Here is a 19442-nt window from a genome sequence, read left to right as displayed (position 1 = left end):
CGACATGGCCTGATTCCCCAGGTGAGCAGGTAGGTGGTATCTGTGGCTGTAGCCTCAGAACAGGCTGTTGCCACCCCCTTTCCCTTAGGAAGGACCATCACACAGAGCTATACTTCTCCAGGGAGTCTCAGGAGAGTCTCTGACAGCTCCAATGCCTTGCACAGATAGCCTGTGCCATTTTTGACATCCTAAGTGTGTATTTGGGAATCTTTGCTCAGTTCTTCAAGAACAAATAAGCAGTTGCCAGTCCTCAGGGGAGAATCAGATTAAGTAATTGTTATCAGCTTTACCAAAAAAAAAAAAAAAAAAAATGGACACTATGTTGGCAATCTCCATACAAATGGCAACAAAACTATTTACTCATATCTTCAAAAAAATAACAAGGCAAAGCTTACTTAGAGCTTCTCTGCCATCTGAGGTCTTTAATTCAGTGTCTGCCAGAACCACTGGTATGATAATAAATCTCAGCACTCCCCTGGCTCTCCCTGCATGGACACCAGCACGATTAGCTATCCATCTTGGTTATTGTTTTTTGAGGACTCCTTAGACATCTCATTCCTTCTCATTTTTAGCCTATTTATTAACATAAATAAATATCATTTACCAAAAAATAGTGGTTTCATTCATCCTTTCAGCCACATATTCTTTTATATAAAATAATAATTTTCTCTTTCTTTTCATTTCTTAAATGCTTTGCCTCCTCCAAAAAAAGCTTCGGATGAAAGAGAAGTCATTTATTTATTCCCTCAGTAAATATTTATGTGTCCCTGGGATATGCCAATCCCTGTTCTAGGCACTAGAGGTAAACAATAAAAATAAATGAACGTCTGTGTTCACATGGAGTTCACATCTTAGTGGGAGGATTACCTGCAAACTGTCAATTCAGGAACACAGTCCCCATTGGCACAACCGGCTCTACTGAGACCAGATCTCCATACCAACTATCATATGTGTTACTAGCTTCTGCTGCCTTGGTCAGCTCCTCACGTTTGAGGCTACAAATAATCTTCATCAACAAATCAGATCCACTCAGCTTCCACAGCAATTTTCAGTGGGGTGGGATGTGTGATAAGATTCTTGGTGCAGAAAAAAATTGAAATTATTTTCTGACTCCATTTCTGATTGTCCAACCACAGCTGCTAAGCGTCTCTCTTCAGCATCACTTGAAATAACCGCTAGAAACTGGAACCTGAATTATGAGGACCAGCAGTGGTCATAGACTACCATGTAGTGACCCAAGTAACAGCAAACTAGATCTTGCCAGGATCTGTCTAGTGTCAGAGCCCTGTGTCAAAATCCAGCCTATTCCCTGAATCTAACACCTTTACCAGCTTACCTCTTAGGAAACTACTAACCCAGGTTTTGTGTCCTGCCACAATATAGTCAGATTTCCTAGATACCTACAGGCCACTTAATTTGAGAGTCATGGAAGCATAGGTTCATAGTTAATTAACATTATGGGTTTGGAGTCAGACTGATTAGAATCATAAATCAAATACTGACTATCTAAACACTCTTGAGCAAGTGATTTTTGTCTTTCTGTACCTCCATTCCCTTGCCAGTAAAATGGGGATAATAAAAGAACTCATTTAGCAGAGTTGTGAGCTTTCAATGATTTAATACATATAAAAAATGGGGATAATAAGAGAACTCATTTAGCAGAGTTGTGAGCTTTCAATGATTTAATATGTATAAAGTGCCAGGAATATATCTTGCTATATAGTAAGGACTGAAATGTTTCCTTCATCATGAATATTTAACTCCTACTCTACTGTCAAAAGCCAACCAGAAAAATGGGATGGGTTTGGATCTGCATTTTGTATCCCTTATCCTCTTTGCATGGCTTTCCCAGTGCTTCTTTTCACCTGGTCTCTTTACTTCCTCTTAAACTCCAGCTACCTCTCAGGCAGAGTTCTGGGTTTTCTTGATTGGCTACAAATTCTCCACCAGTTTTACTATATGGCCAAAGCAACCGAACATAGTGATGGCATCGCAGAGTTCCTATAACATTAGAAAGCCAATGTCATACCCTTATTTTGAACATTAAAAATAGCTTAAAGTATTTGTGCCCTATTTATGTCATGTGTAGAATGGAGACAGACTTGAAGAAGAGAAAAACATCTTATTTTCCAAAATTTTCGAGCTGATGGAGAGAGAGAGATTATCTAACATGGTACTGTTGATCAAGTTGTAGAATTGAATAATTATAGACTCAATGGAATAAAAGTCCAGAATAACTAAATCAGTCGTCAACCTGTACAAAGAAAAGCAATGAAAGATATTCATCCTGTAAGATCCTAAAAGATGCTCTTAAGCCATAGAATTAAAATAGTACGATATTGATGCAACAAGAATTAAATAGATCAATGATACTGCATAATACCATTTAAGTAAGTTTAAAATGTGCACAGAGAATAATACACATAAACCAAATTGTTTAAATAGAAAGATACATAATAATGTAAGTGAATGACTTCACAGGATTGGAGTAGTATATAAGAACAGAAAGAAATAAATAGATCCATTCATACAGCTTTTTTAGCTAAGAAGAGCTTTAAGAGGAGCAAGTACACACCCTGATTTAATAGCTAAAGAAATCAAGATACTGACAGGTGAAAGGTTATGCCCAAAGGCGCAGAGCCAGAAGCAGAGCTGAGGAAGGAGCTAAAAATCCTCTGATTTCCAAATCATAATACTTCAGAAATTATAAATTATGGAAAAAAAAGGAAATTTAAAACATTTTACAAAAACAAGTTTACTCTCTGTATATATCGCATGGCTTTTGAATTTAGAATCAGACCATAGTAAGTTATCTTGTTAAAGCCCAAGCATTCTCCTCCTTTATAAGCACTATATTTCTGGCCATCATCCTCATTGAACTACAATGTCTAAACATACTCTATTGTTTGTATTATGACACAAACTGATAAAAAATGATTTTGAGTTATTGCTATAGGTCTGCAGTACATTGAGAGGACGTTGTTGTCTCCCTTAGCAAAGTACCTGTAAACAGTAGATACTCAATAAATATTTGTTGAATGAATGAATCCATTGTTTTCCTTCTGGGAAAGGTCACAATATGAATAAAACATGAATCCTTCAATCAAGGAGCATATAGTTCATTTGGGACATGAGTCAAATACCCAAAGAAAGCTAATACAAAAAAGACTTTTATAAGCCCCCTAAAAAGAGGGTTATAGGAATTCAAAGGCGGGGGAGATCAGAAATGACTATTGGAAGAACTGACACTGAAGATGGGCCTTGAAAATGGTGGAGGGAAATTAGGAATTGGAACAGTATCATCCTAGGCAGACAGAAAAGCCTGCACAAAGGGATAGTAGTAAGAAAGCACAAGACGTCACATAGTCCTTTCCCTTATCTACAGTGGAAGGAATGGTAGAGAATCAGAAATTAGGTTACCAAAGACTAGAGCAATAATAACCAGTAGTGACATATGGACACTGGATAACCATATGACCTATTTCTCCTGGCAAAGTCCTGTTTCACATTTGCCGTCCCGGAACAATTATTAATGCATACTTTTCACTCTCAAAGTGTCCCAATCAGGACAATAAAGTATATAATCTTCTTACACATAGGGAGAAAGAGTCTGATAAAATAATTTAGCAGTGAGGTAATAAGGGCTTTCCGGTTGCATGTAAATGTTATAAGTATTTGAATAAGTATTTCTCTGATGCTATATGTATAAGCACAGGAATACAAATTAAAACATGCTTTTTGGAGAAATAACTTGTTATTTAATCTTTATAAGTGATGTAGGAAGATCTTCTATATGTAGGAAGATCCATGGGAAAAATAAAGTTGTTTCAATGAAAAATTTTAATGTGCTTCAAGATTATTTCCTGACTTGAAACACCTCATCAATGCCCGTATAACAGAGAGTTGGGCTCAAATAAAGCTGACCATAACATTCACCTAATAGTATGAGATCATTAGAAGTTAACATTAAAGTCACTCTAGATGCAACAAACCTAATAACAGAAGATATCAAATTAAAACTGCCACATGTATCCTATTGCATATTTGTAAGAGCATGGGGAGAGATAATTCAGTTAGGAAAACTCAATTATAATCAGAATGTGTTTAACATTTTGATTACTAAAAATAAGTTGCTGAAAGCACATTTACCTCAATTTTGGTTAGGAGGTCTTGCAGTTCTCCTGATTCATTCATTGACAAAATTTTCTCAGCACCCTATTAACAAGAGAGAGTAGGGGGAAAAATCCATTTTTGTTAGTATTTGAGAAAATAAAGTTCTAGCCAGGAAAGCTTAACCCACAAAATACTGAACACAATTCTTCCCTGTGGAGCTGAGTAAATGTGCAACTAGGATACCAAAGAGGAGAAGACATTTTTCCTTACTGCCCGGTACTCTTGCATCTAGTAAGTCTTACCTCAGGTAAGGGGAAGGCTGCCTACAGGAGGCAAGCTCCAGGAAACCCACAGCTGTCAGGTTTCAGTCCAAATACAGAAAGGGCCAGTATACTCTTCAGGGTTGTTTAGGGAGCCTGGAGCCAGTCTACCATCTGGGAAAGGAATCCTTGGAGCAAATTCCCACCCTCAGTTATCTCTACCCTACTCCAAGCAGTACTAGACATGGCCCTCCTTAACAGCCATGCATGTAAAGATAACAGCAGCTGACAATAACAACAACAACAATAATGATAATAACTACCAACACAACTTAAGCAGATATTTTGAGTTTGGCACAAATATCATCTCCTTTGCTGTAGCAGACTCTATTATTTGCAGAAGTTGAGCCTCAGTGAGATTAAATAACAATTCCAAGGCCACCCAGAGAAGACACAGAGAGAAAATGTAAACACAGGTAGGGCATGAACTCCAGAGCTGATGCTTTCAACTTCTAAAACATTACTATGAAAGTGAGAAAGGGGACAATGTGTGTTTCTTCAAACTACTCCATTTTTGTCTCCTGTCCAGCTGCTTCCTACATTCTACCACTCTACTTCCCAACGTAAAACCATAGAGAAGGAAGAAGGAAAAACTGGAGTAATTATTTTTAATCAAAGATGGAGACCATGTCTGCCTTGTTGACACTGCGTCCTAGGCGCTCAGCACAGTTGCTGGCTCAGAATAGGCATTGGATCAATTTTTGATCAATGAACAAGACAGGGAGAAATATAATCACACACTAAACATTTTTTATTCCTACTTGTGCTAAGCAGGGTGCCAAGCAGGATTCATTTAAAAAATAAAAACGTTCTAGTTCTTAGGGAAGTTACTATATACATTTATGTAAAAGTATTCTTTTTGTAAATGTACAAAAAACTAACCCACAGTGTCGAATGAAAAATCAGTGCCAAATGAATGATGAAGAAAAAAGATAAGCCAGGAAATCACAACAGGAGGAAAACTGTGCTTTTTGAGGGTAGAGAAGGCTTTCTGAGGTTGGTGGCATTTGATCTGGACCTCAAAGACTAGATGAGGTTTCTAAAATAGGTTAAACAATCCTATAGTGATGTATAGGAGTATTTAGTTCTTGGTTTCGTTTTGTTTCAGTTTATCTTGTATAATTTATGTCATCACAATCACGATAAAAAATGTCAAATTGATACATTCAAAAGCAGTATGAACGAACACACAGGGCTACAGAGAATATATATTGCTCTGTGAGGCAAGTTATATCTCTTTATTTGTTGCTGGTTGGGCCACGAATACAGACGTGAAACCTCTAAAGTAAGAACAAAGGTAATGAGAGCACCATGACAACACATTAAAGTCTAAATGTAGTAATAACTGGTAATATTTTACTTTTGCTATATTCTATTTCTTTTAAGAGATAGCTAAGTTAAAATGGAAAAGAACTCTGGGGAATTTGATACATGAACTAAAGCAGTAAAGAGAATACGTGCCTCATTTTTCTCAAACGAAAGAAAATGCCCCACAAGGACTCCAAACAAAATGAATGGACCAGAAAAGCTGTCCACATCTCCCACCTGGCTCTTCTCTTATGGAAACATTGTGTCTTAGTCAGTTGTTTAGAGTACAACGCATATGCCAAGAAAGGACCTGTCTCAATGTTCTTAGATATATGAAATTTGCTCTGTCTCAGCCAAATAACTCTTGCAGCATTACTACCACAGGAGGAGATTCCACATTGCAGGAGAAATGCAGGCTTTGCTTATGTTAAGCAAAGTACTTAAAGGCATAATGGTCACTGATTTTCAGGACACGTGGGTGTCTAGTATAGAGATGGTATAATGAGTGCTTAAGCTTGGGAAAAAGCTGTTCCATAACAGAGGACAAGCAGCTGAATACCTACTTCCCTCATCCGACCACTGCTACACAACACAGCCTCCACGACCCTACCTGCCCTGCCCTCAGGTCTTTCCCTTGGAACCAGCCCTTTGGTCCCTGTGCCACATGCTGAGCATTGACAGTAGTCAAAGCCTCCTGTTCCCTACTGGGTCCCATGTCTCTGCCCTCCACATGAGCCTGTCATAACCAAGCCTAAGCGCAGGATCCTACAGGGGACAGGGAAATCAGATGATCGCCTTCTCTGATCCTAAGTGCAGCAGCAGCAACAGCAAAATAGAGATTTTAGCCTGCTTGGCACATGTCAGGGAAACATTACAGATCACTCCCACACAGAGGTTTGGAGCATTTATCAGGGTAAATCTCAATCTGCCCTGCTTTCCCTGCATTTGCGTATTCCAAAGGTCTCATTGCCACCCTTTTTCTTATCAAAGACATTCTAAGTATTAATTGATCTATAAAGAAACCTCTGTGTCCACAAAAGAGAGTGCATTTCCTTACACATTGACATTCTTAGGAAATTATCTTTCCCTGGTTGGTATTTGGCTAAGAATGTCAGACATGTTTGTTTTTATATACACTCCACCACTCAATTCTATGCTAGTGGAAATTATTTACTCTATTACTCAGCATAGTTTATCAAGACCTCCAGGACACCTATGGAAATATTTCTTCCATATTTTCAATTGGTTCGGAATCTATTTTTTCTTAAAATTAATATAATCCTGAAAATAATGATAATAGTAATGCGTTAAGTGCTTTACAAACATGAACACTTCTAAACATTGGCACAAAATAAGCATTTTTTTAAATAAAGGAACTATCTCAATTTTTTACATAAAGAAACTAAAGTCTAAAGAGAATAAAGAGCATGCCCGGAGTCTTTCAATTAATCAGTACAAGGCTTGGGTTCATCTTGAATTCAGGTTGAGCTGACTCCAAAACCTGCCCTCTTTCCATTGCACCCTGCAAGCTGCCTGCTCACTGATAGAGCACAACTGTATTAGTGAAAAATGGTACAGAGAACTCCCAGTCTGGGGAATATGAGAGTCTGTAGTTCGAACTCACTGTTGACCAGGTACTCAGAAGCGCAAGTGAATTGAAGGCTTTCACTGCAGTGACTCCATGTCCAGAATGCACATGCCAGAGAAGCTATGAAATGTCCAAGTTCTGTTTTTGTAAATCTCAGCATTGCATCTTAATTAGTTATTTAGAATAATTGCATATGCCAGGAAAGAACCTATCTCATTACTCTTTAATACATGAAAAATCTCTACCTTGCTCAAATACTTTACAACTTGAAATTCAGAGCAGTGAGCTGGAACGTGTGAACAAGACACTTTGTTTTACATTGTTGTAACAAACTTCACAGATGAAGATAAGATAATCTATTTAATTTTTCCTTATCTATGAATCACCAAGGAAGAAACACATACCTTCAAGGAATAAGAAAAAGGTAGGAAAAGAAATCAGGCCTCTGCCAACTACGATTGCCAAAAAAAAAAAACCACTTACCATACGACCTATGAATGTGTAAAAGTGTGCTACCATACTCATTCATGCATTTATCCATTCATTCAACACTATTATGAGTCTCCATTAGGGATTAGGCACTGTGCTGCGTTAGAGCTATACAATAAGCAAAAAAGCCACACACACACACACACACAAACACACAACTGCTTCCCGTTACCGAGGAAATGTACTTTTGGGGGAGACAGACTTTACACAAAGATTACACAAATAAATGTAAACTTATTTATAACTGTTGAAAATAGTACAAAAGGGGCATGCTACAAGATGCTAAGAACACAAAGAGTAAGGCAAATTTAACAAAATTGAGGCTAAGGAAGGTTCTCTCCACAAAACAATCATTAAGTTTTTATCTTCAGGAAGAATAGTAGTTGACCGAGCACACAGACAGAATGACGGAGGGTAATTAATAGGGACAGTAACGCTACCAATATTATTATATGTACGTGTCCTTTTGTAGTCACCATTTCCCTTCATTCAAGATCAGAGGAAAAGCTACGTTCAATAAAACATCCTAGCAGAGTCTCTACATAGCATTGTGGGTTGATACCCTGGAGGGAACATAGGTGAGACACCATGCCACGGCATAAGCAACCCATTTTACACAATAAGCTAAAGAAAACAATAAAGTGATATACACCAGTTTATATTTAGCATACTCTGTTAGGTCTCAGGGAAGAGTAGCTAAGTCACGAGTTTCTAAACACTATTATCAAAAAAGAAAACAATCGAACATTTAAATAATTTTTCTCAAAAGTTTTTAAAGCCACACAGACCTTAGTTATCTCTATATGGATATCCAGGCTCTGGAATTCCACATGGGACATCAACTTTTGAAACTGTTAACTTAAACATTTCTGAGGAGCCCAGAAGGACTAAAAATAAAGTTCACATTAACCAAAAACAAATACAAATTTTAATGTATATATACACACATATATTTATATGTGAATGCACATATATACATATATAATATATAGTTTTATTTTATTTTAATTTATATTTAGTCATAAACCACCTCATCTTATTAAGAAAGTAGCTTGCAATAAAATATCTATACTATAGTATAATAAAATGGAAATTTAATGGGAATTTATGGGAAATAGTCTAAATAAATCTCAAAATGGTAGCTATGGGTGAGCCTTAAATTTGATTCTGAGTTAGCTTTTTAGATGAAACAGTTTTCTAAGCACAGTAGTCTAAACAATATCTTGCATAAGACTTTGGATGGACTGGTTGATATAATAAATAGTATTCTTGCTTTTTTGATAACCGTAAAAAGATTGTTTTCAAACAAATGCTATTACAGAAATGGCTCCTACATCCAACCAGTACCAGTTTTTATTCCTTCTTCTAACTTAAATCAGGCTCCTTTTCTCTCTCACTTAACTGCCTCCCTGTCATTTATTTATCTTCTGTAAAGATAAATAAATATTATTGTTTACCTGATACTACTTGTTAAAGTACCTTCTAGTGATTACGGTAAAACCCAAACTCTTTTTAGCATGGCCTACAAATGTCTTCACTATCTGATTGCACCAATATTCCTAGCCCTGTCTTTTGATATAATAAGCTTCTCATACCCTGGATTTCTCTCCTTCTCCTGGATATCCTAGGTCCTTGCATGAGATTTTATGCCTTTACACATGCTCCATTTTTTGCCTGATATTTCTTCTATCTTTCTGCCACCACCTCTTGGGAAACTCCTATGCATCCTTTCAAACCCAATTGAAATGTCACCTTCTCAATAAAGCTTTCTTGATTGAGAAATGACAAAATCAGTCATTTCCTTCTTTGTGCTCTCAGATCACATTTTGCTCCACTGCACAGCTAGTCCAGTGGTGATTTCAGGGGTTATGACTTCTTCACACACACAGCATTTTGTGTAGTGCACCATAGAAAATCAATCAGTAAGTATTTGCTGCATTAATTTATTCAGCATTTTTGGAGTAAACACAGCATTCAATTCCAAACGGGTGTTTCTTTTAGTGATTGATGATTTCAAATAGAAAAACAAGCCAAGGCACATATCAAAACGCACCTTTGTAAAGCGGTAGGGACCAAGCTGATGTGATGTGACAGGAAAAGGCCAGATACATAGAGTGAGAAGGTTGAATACTATATAAATGACTTCTATCGCTTCTTTCAGTGGGGCATTTGATGCAAACTGAAGAGCAAACCACTGGAGGTTGCATTCTCAGATGAGGACCAGGAGCATAAGACTCTTTAGTACTGGCTGATAAAGAATCCTTCTGCTATGTAATCAGGAGAGCAGATGGCAGGGCTGGCATTGAAGGAGTTCAACCCGCACCTAGCATGATGCCCGCCAAAAGATGTGCTCGGTAAATGTTTGTTGCTGTGACTACCATGCCCATCGAAAACGGAAGGTTACATCAACTCTGCTTGGAGATAGGCCACCTGAGCCCCGCTAAAAAAGAATTTACTTCGGAAATCAGCTCTGGATCTTTTCCAGTGCATGAACAGACCCCATTGAGTTCCTGGAGCTCTATGCCAAACACTTAGGCCTGGAAAATGTTCAAGGCAGGTGTAACAATATCCCACCAGTGTCTTTAAAAATGCAGTAAAGGCTCCTGTGGATAATCTCATCCTAAAGAGCATGGTTTTTCTGTATCCCTGGCAGGAAAAATTAACTTCAAAATTAACTAAACTAGTTGACTTGTTTTTGCAATTATGGAATACAGACCTTTGGGTGTCAGAAAATGCCTGCCAAAGACAGTGATTTTAGTTTTATATAATTAGTGCTGAGGCACTTTTTTCAGCAGAATTGTAAAGAACAATTTCCCATAGAGGCCAATCCTGATTTTTTATAATAAAGCCATATTATCAAACTAGATGATCACAAGGATGTATTATTTGCTTCCCTATGGCAGAAAGCCATCTTTCCCATTCCTTCGGAATTAATATCAAATTATATAAAAGTAATATCAAGTCACTAGGCTAGAAAACAGGTAGTGCTGGGAGTTGGCTAGGTAAAATCAGAAGACTGTTCTATTTAAAAGATTAAGATTGTTGTCTGCTGTGTCCCCAGAGTCTCTTTGCATAAACCGATTTTCATTTTTATTTTTTACTTTTTTTTTGTAATTTAACTTGTATTTTTGATTCAGGGGTACATGTGCAGGTTTGTTACCTGGGTATAATGCATGATGCTGGAGTTTGGGGTATAACTGATCATACCACCCAGGTAGAGAGCATGACATCCAATAGTTTTTCAACCCTTGCTCCCCTCCATCCCTCCCCGCTCTAAGAGGCCCCAGTGTCTATTGTTGCCATCTTTATGTCCATGAGCACCCAAAGTTTAGCTCCCCCTTATAAATGAGAACATGCAGTATTTGATTTTCTGTTCCTGCATTAATTCACTTAGGATAATGGCCCCCAGCAGCATCTATGTTGCTAATAAGGGACATGATTTTCTTCTTTAAAGCTGAGTTATGGTTTTTCTTGGCTGCTGATGGGCATCTATGTTGATTTCATGTCTTTACTATTGTGAATAGTGCTGTGATGAACATACAAGTGCATGTGTCTTTTTGGTAGAATGATTTATTTTTATTTTACTAAATACCCAGTAATAGGAATACTGGGCCAAATGGAAGATCTGTTTCAAATTCTTTGAGAACTCTCCAAACTGCCTGAACTAATTTACCTTCCCATCAATGGTAATACAAGCATTCCCTTTTCTCTGCAGCCTCACTAGCATCTGTTTTTTTTTTTTTTGTTTGTTTGTTTGTTTCTTATAATAGCTATTCTGACTGATGTAAGATGTTATCTCATTGTGCTCTGATAATTAGTGATGTTGAGCATTTTTTCATGTTTGTTGGCTGCTTGTATGTCTTCTTTTGAGAAGTATGTGTTCATGTCTTTTGCACATTTTTAATGGGGTTATTTGTTTTTTGCTAGTTCAATTGATAAACTGATTTTTAGAATGTGGTGATTAGGCTTACCAAGGTTTTTTTTAAAAAAATAATAATAAAATCCAGGATTAAATCTTAGCTCCTCCGTTTACAAGTTAACTTGGACAAATAACTTCAACTATTAAAGACTCAATTTCCTCATTTGTAAAATGGGTATTATAATGTCTACAGGGTTGTTGTAAGGATTACATGAGATAGTATATAAGAGTTTAGAACATTGCATGATACATAATATGAACTCAGTAATTAGCAGCTGTTAATTAGAAGTAGTAGTAATCAATTCCCAAAGAGCAACTAAGCACACAAAATGTGGTCCACAAACATTTCCTGTCTAGAGTCAACAAATAATGAAAGATTAATAGAGTTTGACAAAAGTCTTACATTGTCTTTGGATGATGTCACAATAAAGTAAAAAAGAATGTAATAGAAAAAATAACGGGGAGTCTCGGAGTAGTTGGGCTTAATATATGATTATTTATCATGCAAGATATTGAGAAGAAAGACCTAATTTTATGGCTTGTTAAAAAGAAAAGGTAGCATGAAATTTGAGGATGTTCCAGTCATAAAATTCCACAGCTAAATTGTAGAATACCTAAGGTATTCTTTAGCCTAGCTAAATCTCTCATGCTAAAAAGCCGCATTCTAGCTAGGCTCTCTAAAGAGTCAAAAGACCGAGGACAGTTAGTGAACAATATTGTTAAGGAAAATTGAGTCAATTGTTTTTCTGGGACGATATGGATATTTAATCACTCGGCAGGAAAAATATTTGAAGAAGATTTACATAGTGAGAATAATTGAGAAATATAATTAGTTGATCAAAGTTTCAATTAAAATTCCATTCATAGGAGGGAGTTCCAACTTGAATGGGCTCTCATCCCAGGTGGGAACCAAGGATGTTTAGGCATGAGCGTGTTACTGAAGATCCATCATTGCAGCTTTTCCCTTCAGTAAAAATTCCTTTATTATTCATCCTACTATCTTAGTAAAATGACCAAGGAATCAAATACATCATCCCCGGTTGTCATCAAGAAAGACCTCCCTACAATGTGCTGAAGCTTATGGGCAAGAAATGAAACAGGCATCCCATTTTTATAAGGCACTACAACACTAACAAGTCATATGTTGCTCAATAATTGCTCATTTTAAACTCATGATGATAAGCCGGTTTATCTTTTAGGATCCTAGCAGGAAACAGATGGCATACTCAAATAATTTTATTAAAAATTGTTTAATGAAGAGCGCCACAGTACAAGTGTGAACAAGGTTAAATAAAGAAGCTTGATGAAGCACCCAGGAGCTGTCAACAATGAGAAGCTCTAACCACCCCTAGGTCTAAGGGTCATGGCAAAGGTACGGTATTACAGAACCAAACAAGACCTGTAGCTCTGGGAAGAGGACTAGGAGGTACTCAACAACTGCCAAAACTCTGCCTCAGGAGGAAGGGAGCAGAGGCAATGCCTCCAGCCTCTCTATCCTGCTCCAGCTTCCGTCTTACCAAACCCATCTGGAACTCAAAGGGCAAAGGCCCCTGTGTGATTCAGTCTGTAAAGTTTTCCTTTGTGAAACTATAAGTAAGTCAGAGAAAGGGAGAAAATGGGCCTGGAAGGGAAAACAGAAATTAACCAGCACAATTGATAATGAATTAAATGATTTCACTCTTTTGTGGTAGATCCCTGTTTGAGTCTATTTATTATGTGTTTTCAAAACAAGAGAATAAGGCTAATGAGAATCTTCCTGTAATCCTGGAGGGAAGAAAAGTGATAGGCAAGAGGAAGTGTTGGGAGGCTGCAACATTCAGGTTAACATTGTGGGCTCACCCACATATGAAATCCTGTCTCCTCTACTTATTAGCTGTGTGAGCTTTGGAAAGATATTTAACCCCTCAAAACCTCACTTTTCAAAGATAAAAACATTTCTATCATGTAGCGTTTTAAGAAATAAATGAGATAATGTATGTTGAGTATTTAGCATAGTGCTTGGCACACATAGCACCTTAGTAACTTGTTGTTTTTAGAAGACTAGTGGAAGTAATACTAGTCTTAATTTTTAGACTATTTTAAAGAGCTTTTTAAAAAACCATGCTGTCAACTTCTTTCTTTTTTAAATCAACTGCAATGATCTCTTATTGGAACTATCCTCCTGCTATTAATAATTAAGAGAGAATAGTAATTACCTCCACCCCCCCACCCCATTCTTCATTCTTTCTTTTAGTTAGAGAATCCTCTAAAATTCATTTGGTTGTAACATTTAGTGAAAGGTGATATTCCTCATTCTCCCATTTGGTTAGGTACAGCTATGTGATAAAGTCCTCGTAAGTAAGAAAGTAAGATGTCAGCAAAAGTGATGCGTACGACTTCCAGGCCACACTTTTTTTTTTCTTTTTTTTTAAATGGAGTTTCTTTCTTGTCACCCAGGCTAGAGTGCAATGGTGCAATCTCGGCTCACTGCAACCTCTGCCTCCCGGGTTCAAGCAATTCTCCTGCCTCAGCCTCCCAAGTAGCTGGGATTACCGGTACTCACCACCACAACTGGCTAAGTTTTTGTATTTTTAGTAGAGGCAGGGTTTCACCATGTTGTCCAAGCTGGCCTCAAACTTCTGACCTCTGGTGATCCACCCACCTTGGCCTCCCAAAGTACTGGGATTACAGGCTATCTACTCTTAAAAGCAAGCTGCTCACTTCCTCTTTTTACCTTCCAGAAAATATGTGATGGAGTTAAACTATTTTTAACCATGAAGTGAGAGTGTAACTTAAAGGGAGGTACAACAATATAGAAGAGTCACTCCTGAAGCAGAGAAATTGTATACCCTGATTCTCCCAACCCAGATTTATTTGAAAGACAAATAAATGCGTAACTTATTTGAATCACTAGCTTGTGATTCATGTGGACGATATATAGACACATAGGTACATAGACAGATATATAGAAAAATATATAGAGAGAAATGTATTGCTGTAGGCTGAATGTCTATAGCAAAATTCATATGTTCAAATCCTAACCCTTAATGTGACAGTATAGGAGGTGGAGTCTTTGGGGGGTGATTAGGTTATGAAGGCAGAGCCCTGAGGAATAGGATTGATGCCCTTATAAAAGAGAACCCAGAGAGCTGCTTTGTCCCTTCTACCATGTGATGATGCAGGGAAAAGATGGCCATCTATGAACCAGGAAGTGGGCTCTCACCAGACACCAAATCTCTGGCACCTTGATCTTGGACTCCTCAGCCTCAGAATTGACAGAAATGAATTTCGGTTGTTTGTAAGCCAACCAGTTTATGATTTTTATAGCAGCCTTAATGGACTAATACATATAGATCTATGTGTAGATATATGTATACATATAGATTTAAATACAAGTAGATAGAGATAGCATGAAGATGACATTAGAGAGAGTTGGAGGACAGCATAAATTCTTATACCCAAAATTTAAAAATTTATATTAGCTACAATGTTTATGAAAAGAAGTAAAACAGGGTAGCAATAATAACCTTGTCTAGAAAGATTTCCTGTACATAATTCTAGACTCTTTTTCTTTATTTCTCCAGGGAGTCTTCCTGCCAGATCTGTCTCTCATTTGGAGAGGCAAATCAAGGAGTTAATTATCTATGGAGGATTAATAAACCGAGGTCTCTAAATCTGGATTGAGAACAAAGCCTGGTATTCCTTCATAATCTTGGTCTTAGCCTCTGTGGCCTCCATAGAAGGCAAGCTTGAGATTTTCTAAAAGATACAGGGTTTCTGTGATTGATCTTTTGAGGACCTTTGATATTTTCATGGATAGGACAATGCCAGGAAGATGTCATAAGAGGTGCAGGAGGAGGAAGGTTGAGCAATGACAAAGTAACAGACTCTAAAGAGAAAACTCTAATAATTTAATAAGATGCTTTTCAAGCAGTATTTATTTAATCTTCACTGTGTCCCTGCAAGTTGTCTTTTAAGATTTTAAGTCTTAAAAATAGGGAAACAAACACAAAGATATAAAAGTACAAGTGTTACAGGAGTATTTGTTCAAGATCATATAACTAACAGTTGGCAGGATCAGAATTCACATCTAGGTCTAACTAGCTTTAAGGATCTTGCTTTTCTTCATTTAATTTCACTTTATTTATTTATAAGAATATTTAAAATTGTATCTACCTCTTAGGAATACTATGAGAATAAGCCTGATACCAGTAATGTCAAACCACAGTCCAATATAGAACATAGTAAATGCTTAATAAATTACGTTTACTATTATTGTAATCACACACTATGATAGTAATATATTAAATTCATCAAACGCACACTGATGTAAGATATGTTAAGAACACAGATTTTAAATCTGGTCATAGATCTTGTGACTCACAGACACTTCCAGCATTTTGCTTTTGCCACTTGTAAAGGCAAACTTGTGCTATAAAGAAATTCTGACCTTTGTATCTCCTATTTCCCTTCTCATGAAACACAGGAGCAAATTACAGGTTGTTTGTTAAAAGATATAGGCAGGTCTGTATTGGGACCATCCAGAAAGTAAATATACAGTCCTCTTGTTTAAGAGATGGGCTAATAGAAAACCTATCCATGCAATGACCATTTATCTTGCTAGCCACTTACTGAGGTAAAACACAGTCATAGATAAAAATTAACATACTAAATACTAAAAAGATGAAAAAATGAAAAGAAATTAAAATATACTTAAAGAAGCAAAAACTAAAATTTTAAAAAGTTTTTATTCCAAGAATGAAAAGAAATTTAATATAATCAATGAAAACTAGATAAAACTAACCAAATAAAAACTAGGAAAAAGATGTTAGTGAATAAGGTATTATAACCAGAGTCACAGAAAACTACAAAGTTAAGATAAAGAGAGCTTTGGAAACATTGTAAAAATGAAACAAAATGGGCAAAACACTTTAAAATATAAAATTAGCCAGTTAAGATATTATGAAGTGTGAGAGTAAAAGCCAAAGAAACTTATTAGAATGAGGCAGCCTCAAAGATCAAAAACAAAAACTCTCATATGGAAATGATTTGGGCTTTTAAGCTAATGCACATAACTACTAAATGATAAATGGCACTACCGAATATTCTCTTACTCAAATCAATGTTCTAGCCATTGACCTTGACTCCTCGTTTTTCATCATCCCACATTCAATTCATCAGTAAGTCTTGTTGATTTACATGCAATGTTTATTTTAAATGTGTTCATTTCTTATCACTTTTACTGCTAACACACTATTTCTGGGGTCCACCATCTCCCTGGTTGTATTCTTGTTTGCCTCCAACCTCCTCTCTATGTAGACGCCAGAATGATCTTTTAGAAACTCAACAATGATCACTTCACTTGTCATTATCCTGATTAAAAGCATTCAATACCTTTCATTTCCATTCATCTCAGATGCCAAAGTTTTTACCCTAATCTACAGGATCCTGTGCAGCATGGCCCTGTCTAACTCTCTAACCCTATCCTACCTCACAACCCCATCTCTGTTTGATGCTCATGAATGTCTCACTGGGCTTCCTTTCCATTTTCTTCCAGCTCCTGGAATAAGCTCAGCTTCTTCTTGCATTAAAGCATCAGCACATGCTTGAATGTACTAAATCTCCAATGCCAGAAGGTCTGACTCCCAGGATCTCTTTATGGGGGTCTCATTGGAATGCTTTAAGTTTCAGATGCTCAAGTAAATTCTCTCTGATAACCAAACTAATTAACTTATTTTCTTAATTGCTGTCAATCCCAGAATCCATTAGTTAATCCCATTTCAGTTTTCAATCTGTAAAGGAGTGCGTATATGTTTACCTGCTCCTCTCCACTGCTCCCCTTTCCCAACACACAATAGGATGTAAGCTCCATGACAACAGAATATTTAATTCAACACTGTATAACTGGTGCCTAGCATGGGACCAGATTCATATTCATTTCTCATAAACATTTGCTTCATGAAGACCATGCTGTAGGTCCCTTTCCAAACTTTGGCCTCCCCAATGGACAAAAATTCTCAAGATTGAACACCAAGAAACAGATGCTGGATGCTTGTTATCCCTGTCCTTCACCCACATCTGGAGTCTCACTTTCCAAGGAGTACGTCCCACTTTGGATGTTAGTGTTAAAATAACTCAGTACAGCAAGGCAAAATTTTGTGGCTTGAACCCTTGGTATTTATAGTTTGCAATCTGGCAACGGTCTGTCATCTTGCAGTGGTAATCTGTTCTTGAGCAACATAGAGTTTGATGATACAGCATTACCCTCATTGTCAAAACTGATCCAACATTGGGAAAAAGAACCTAATCAATTTACAGGAGTCCATAAAAAAGTAAGCATAGAATTAAAGCTGAAGATTGTGCTACAATAATAGAATTATTTCAACCAGTCTCTCAAAGGCTACCACAACAAACAGGTATATTTTGCAATTAAAAAATGCCAGAAACTAAAAAAATGCCAGAAACTAAACTTGTTTCTGTTAGTCTGTTCTCAAACTGCTACAAAGGTTTTATAAAGACTACCTGAGACTCGGTAATTGATGAAGAAAAAAGGTTTAATTGACTCACAATTTCACAAGATTAACAGGAAACATGACTGGGAGGCCTCAGGAAACTTACAATCATGGCAGAAAGTGAAGGGGAAGCAAGGACCTTCTTCACATGGTGTCAGGAAAAAGAGAATGAAAGGAGAACTGCCAAACACATTTAAACCACCAGATCTCATGAGAACTCACTCACTTTCATGAGAACAGCATGAGGGAAACTGCCCCCATGATCCAATCAGCTCCCACCAGGTTCCTCCCCCGATATGTGGGGATTACAATTTGATATGAGATTTGGGTGGGGACACAGAGCCAAACCATGTCATTCCACCCCTGGACCCTCCCAAATCTCATGTCCTTCTCACATTTCAAAATCAATCATGCCTTCCCAACAATCCCTCAAAGTCTTAACTCATTCCAGCATTAACTCAAATGTCCATGTCTAAAATTTCATCTGAGACAAGTCAAGTCCTTTCCATCTATGAGCCTGTAAAATCAAAAACAAATTAGTTACTTCCAAAATACAATGTTCTCATGATAGTGAGTGAGTGCTCAAGAGATATGATGGTTTAAAAGTGTGTGGCATTCCAATACAACTTCCAAAATAAATGCTCCCTTGCATTTACCCAATGCAAGGGTAGAATGGAGAAATTGGGCAAAACAAAAGAGCTATAGGCCCCATGCAAGTCCAAAACCCAGCAGGGCAGTTATTAAATCTTAAAGCTCCAAAATAATCTCCTCTGACTACATGTCTCCAGGGCACAGTGATGCAAAGGGTGAGCTCCCAAGGTCTTGAGCAGTTCCACCCCTGTGACTCTGCAGGGTTACCCCCCACCGCTGATTTCATGGGCTGTTGTTGAGTGCCTGTGGCTTTTCCAGGTGCATGGTGCATGCTGTCAGTAGATCTACCATTCTGAGGTCTGGAAGATGGTGGCCTTCTACTCACAGCTCCAATGGGCAGTGCCCCAGTAGTGACTCTGTGTGGGAGCTCCAACCCTACATTTCCCTTCTGCAGTGCCCTAGTAGAGGTTCTCTATGGGGGCTCCACCCCTCCAGCAGACTTCTTCCTGGACATCCAGGTGTTTCCATACTTCCTCTGAAATCTAGGCAGAAGCTCACAAGGCTTAACTCTCATCTCTCGCACACTGACAGGGCCGACATCGTGTGGAAGCCACCGAGGCTGG

The 19442-nt window shown here is 37.5% G+C and overlaps 1 protein-coding gene across 1 annotated transcript in view; it reads right to left on the bottom strand.

Moving 5' to 3' along the window:
- The window catches only part of GRXCR1 (glutaredoxin, cysteine rich 1), a 126695-nt gene that overhangs the window by 5780 nt on the left and 101473 nt on the right, over nt 1-19442 (bottom strand). Inside the window, exon 3 of the mRNA XM_011968921.1 lies at nt 4150-4215. Coding sequence (XP_011824311.1) covers nt 4150-4215 — 66 coding nt within the window. The remainder of the gene's footprint in view (nt 1-4149; nt 4216-19442) is intronic.

Source organism: Mandrillus leucophaeus, unplaced genomic scaffold, assembly GCF_000951045.1.
Source record: "Mandrillus leucophaeus isolate KB7577 unplaced genomic scaffold, Mleu.le_1.0 Scaffold865, whole genome shotgun sequence".
NCBI classification, from domain to species: Eukaryota; Metazoa; Chordata; class Mammalia; order Primates; family Cercopithecidae; genus Mandrillus; species Mandrillus leucophaeus.
Note: the sequence above shows the minus strand (reverse complement) of the source record. Positions and strands in the feature narration are given on the sequence as shown.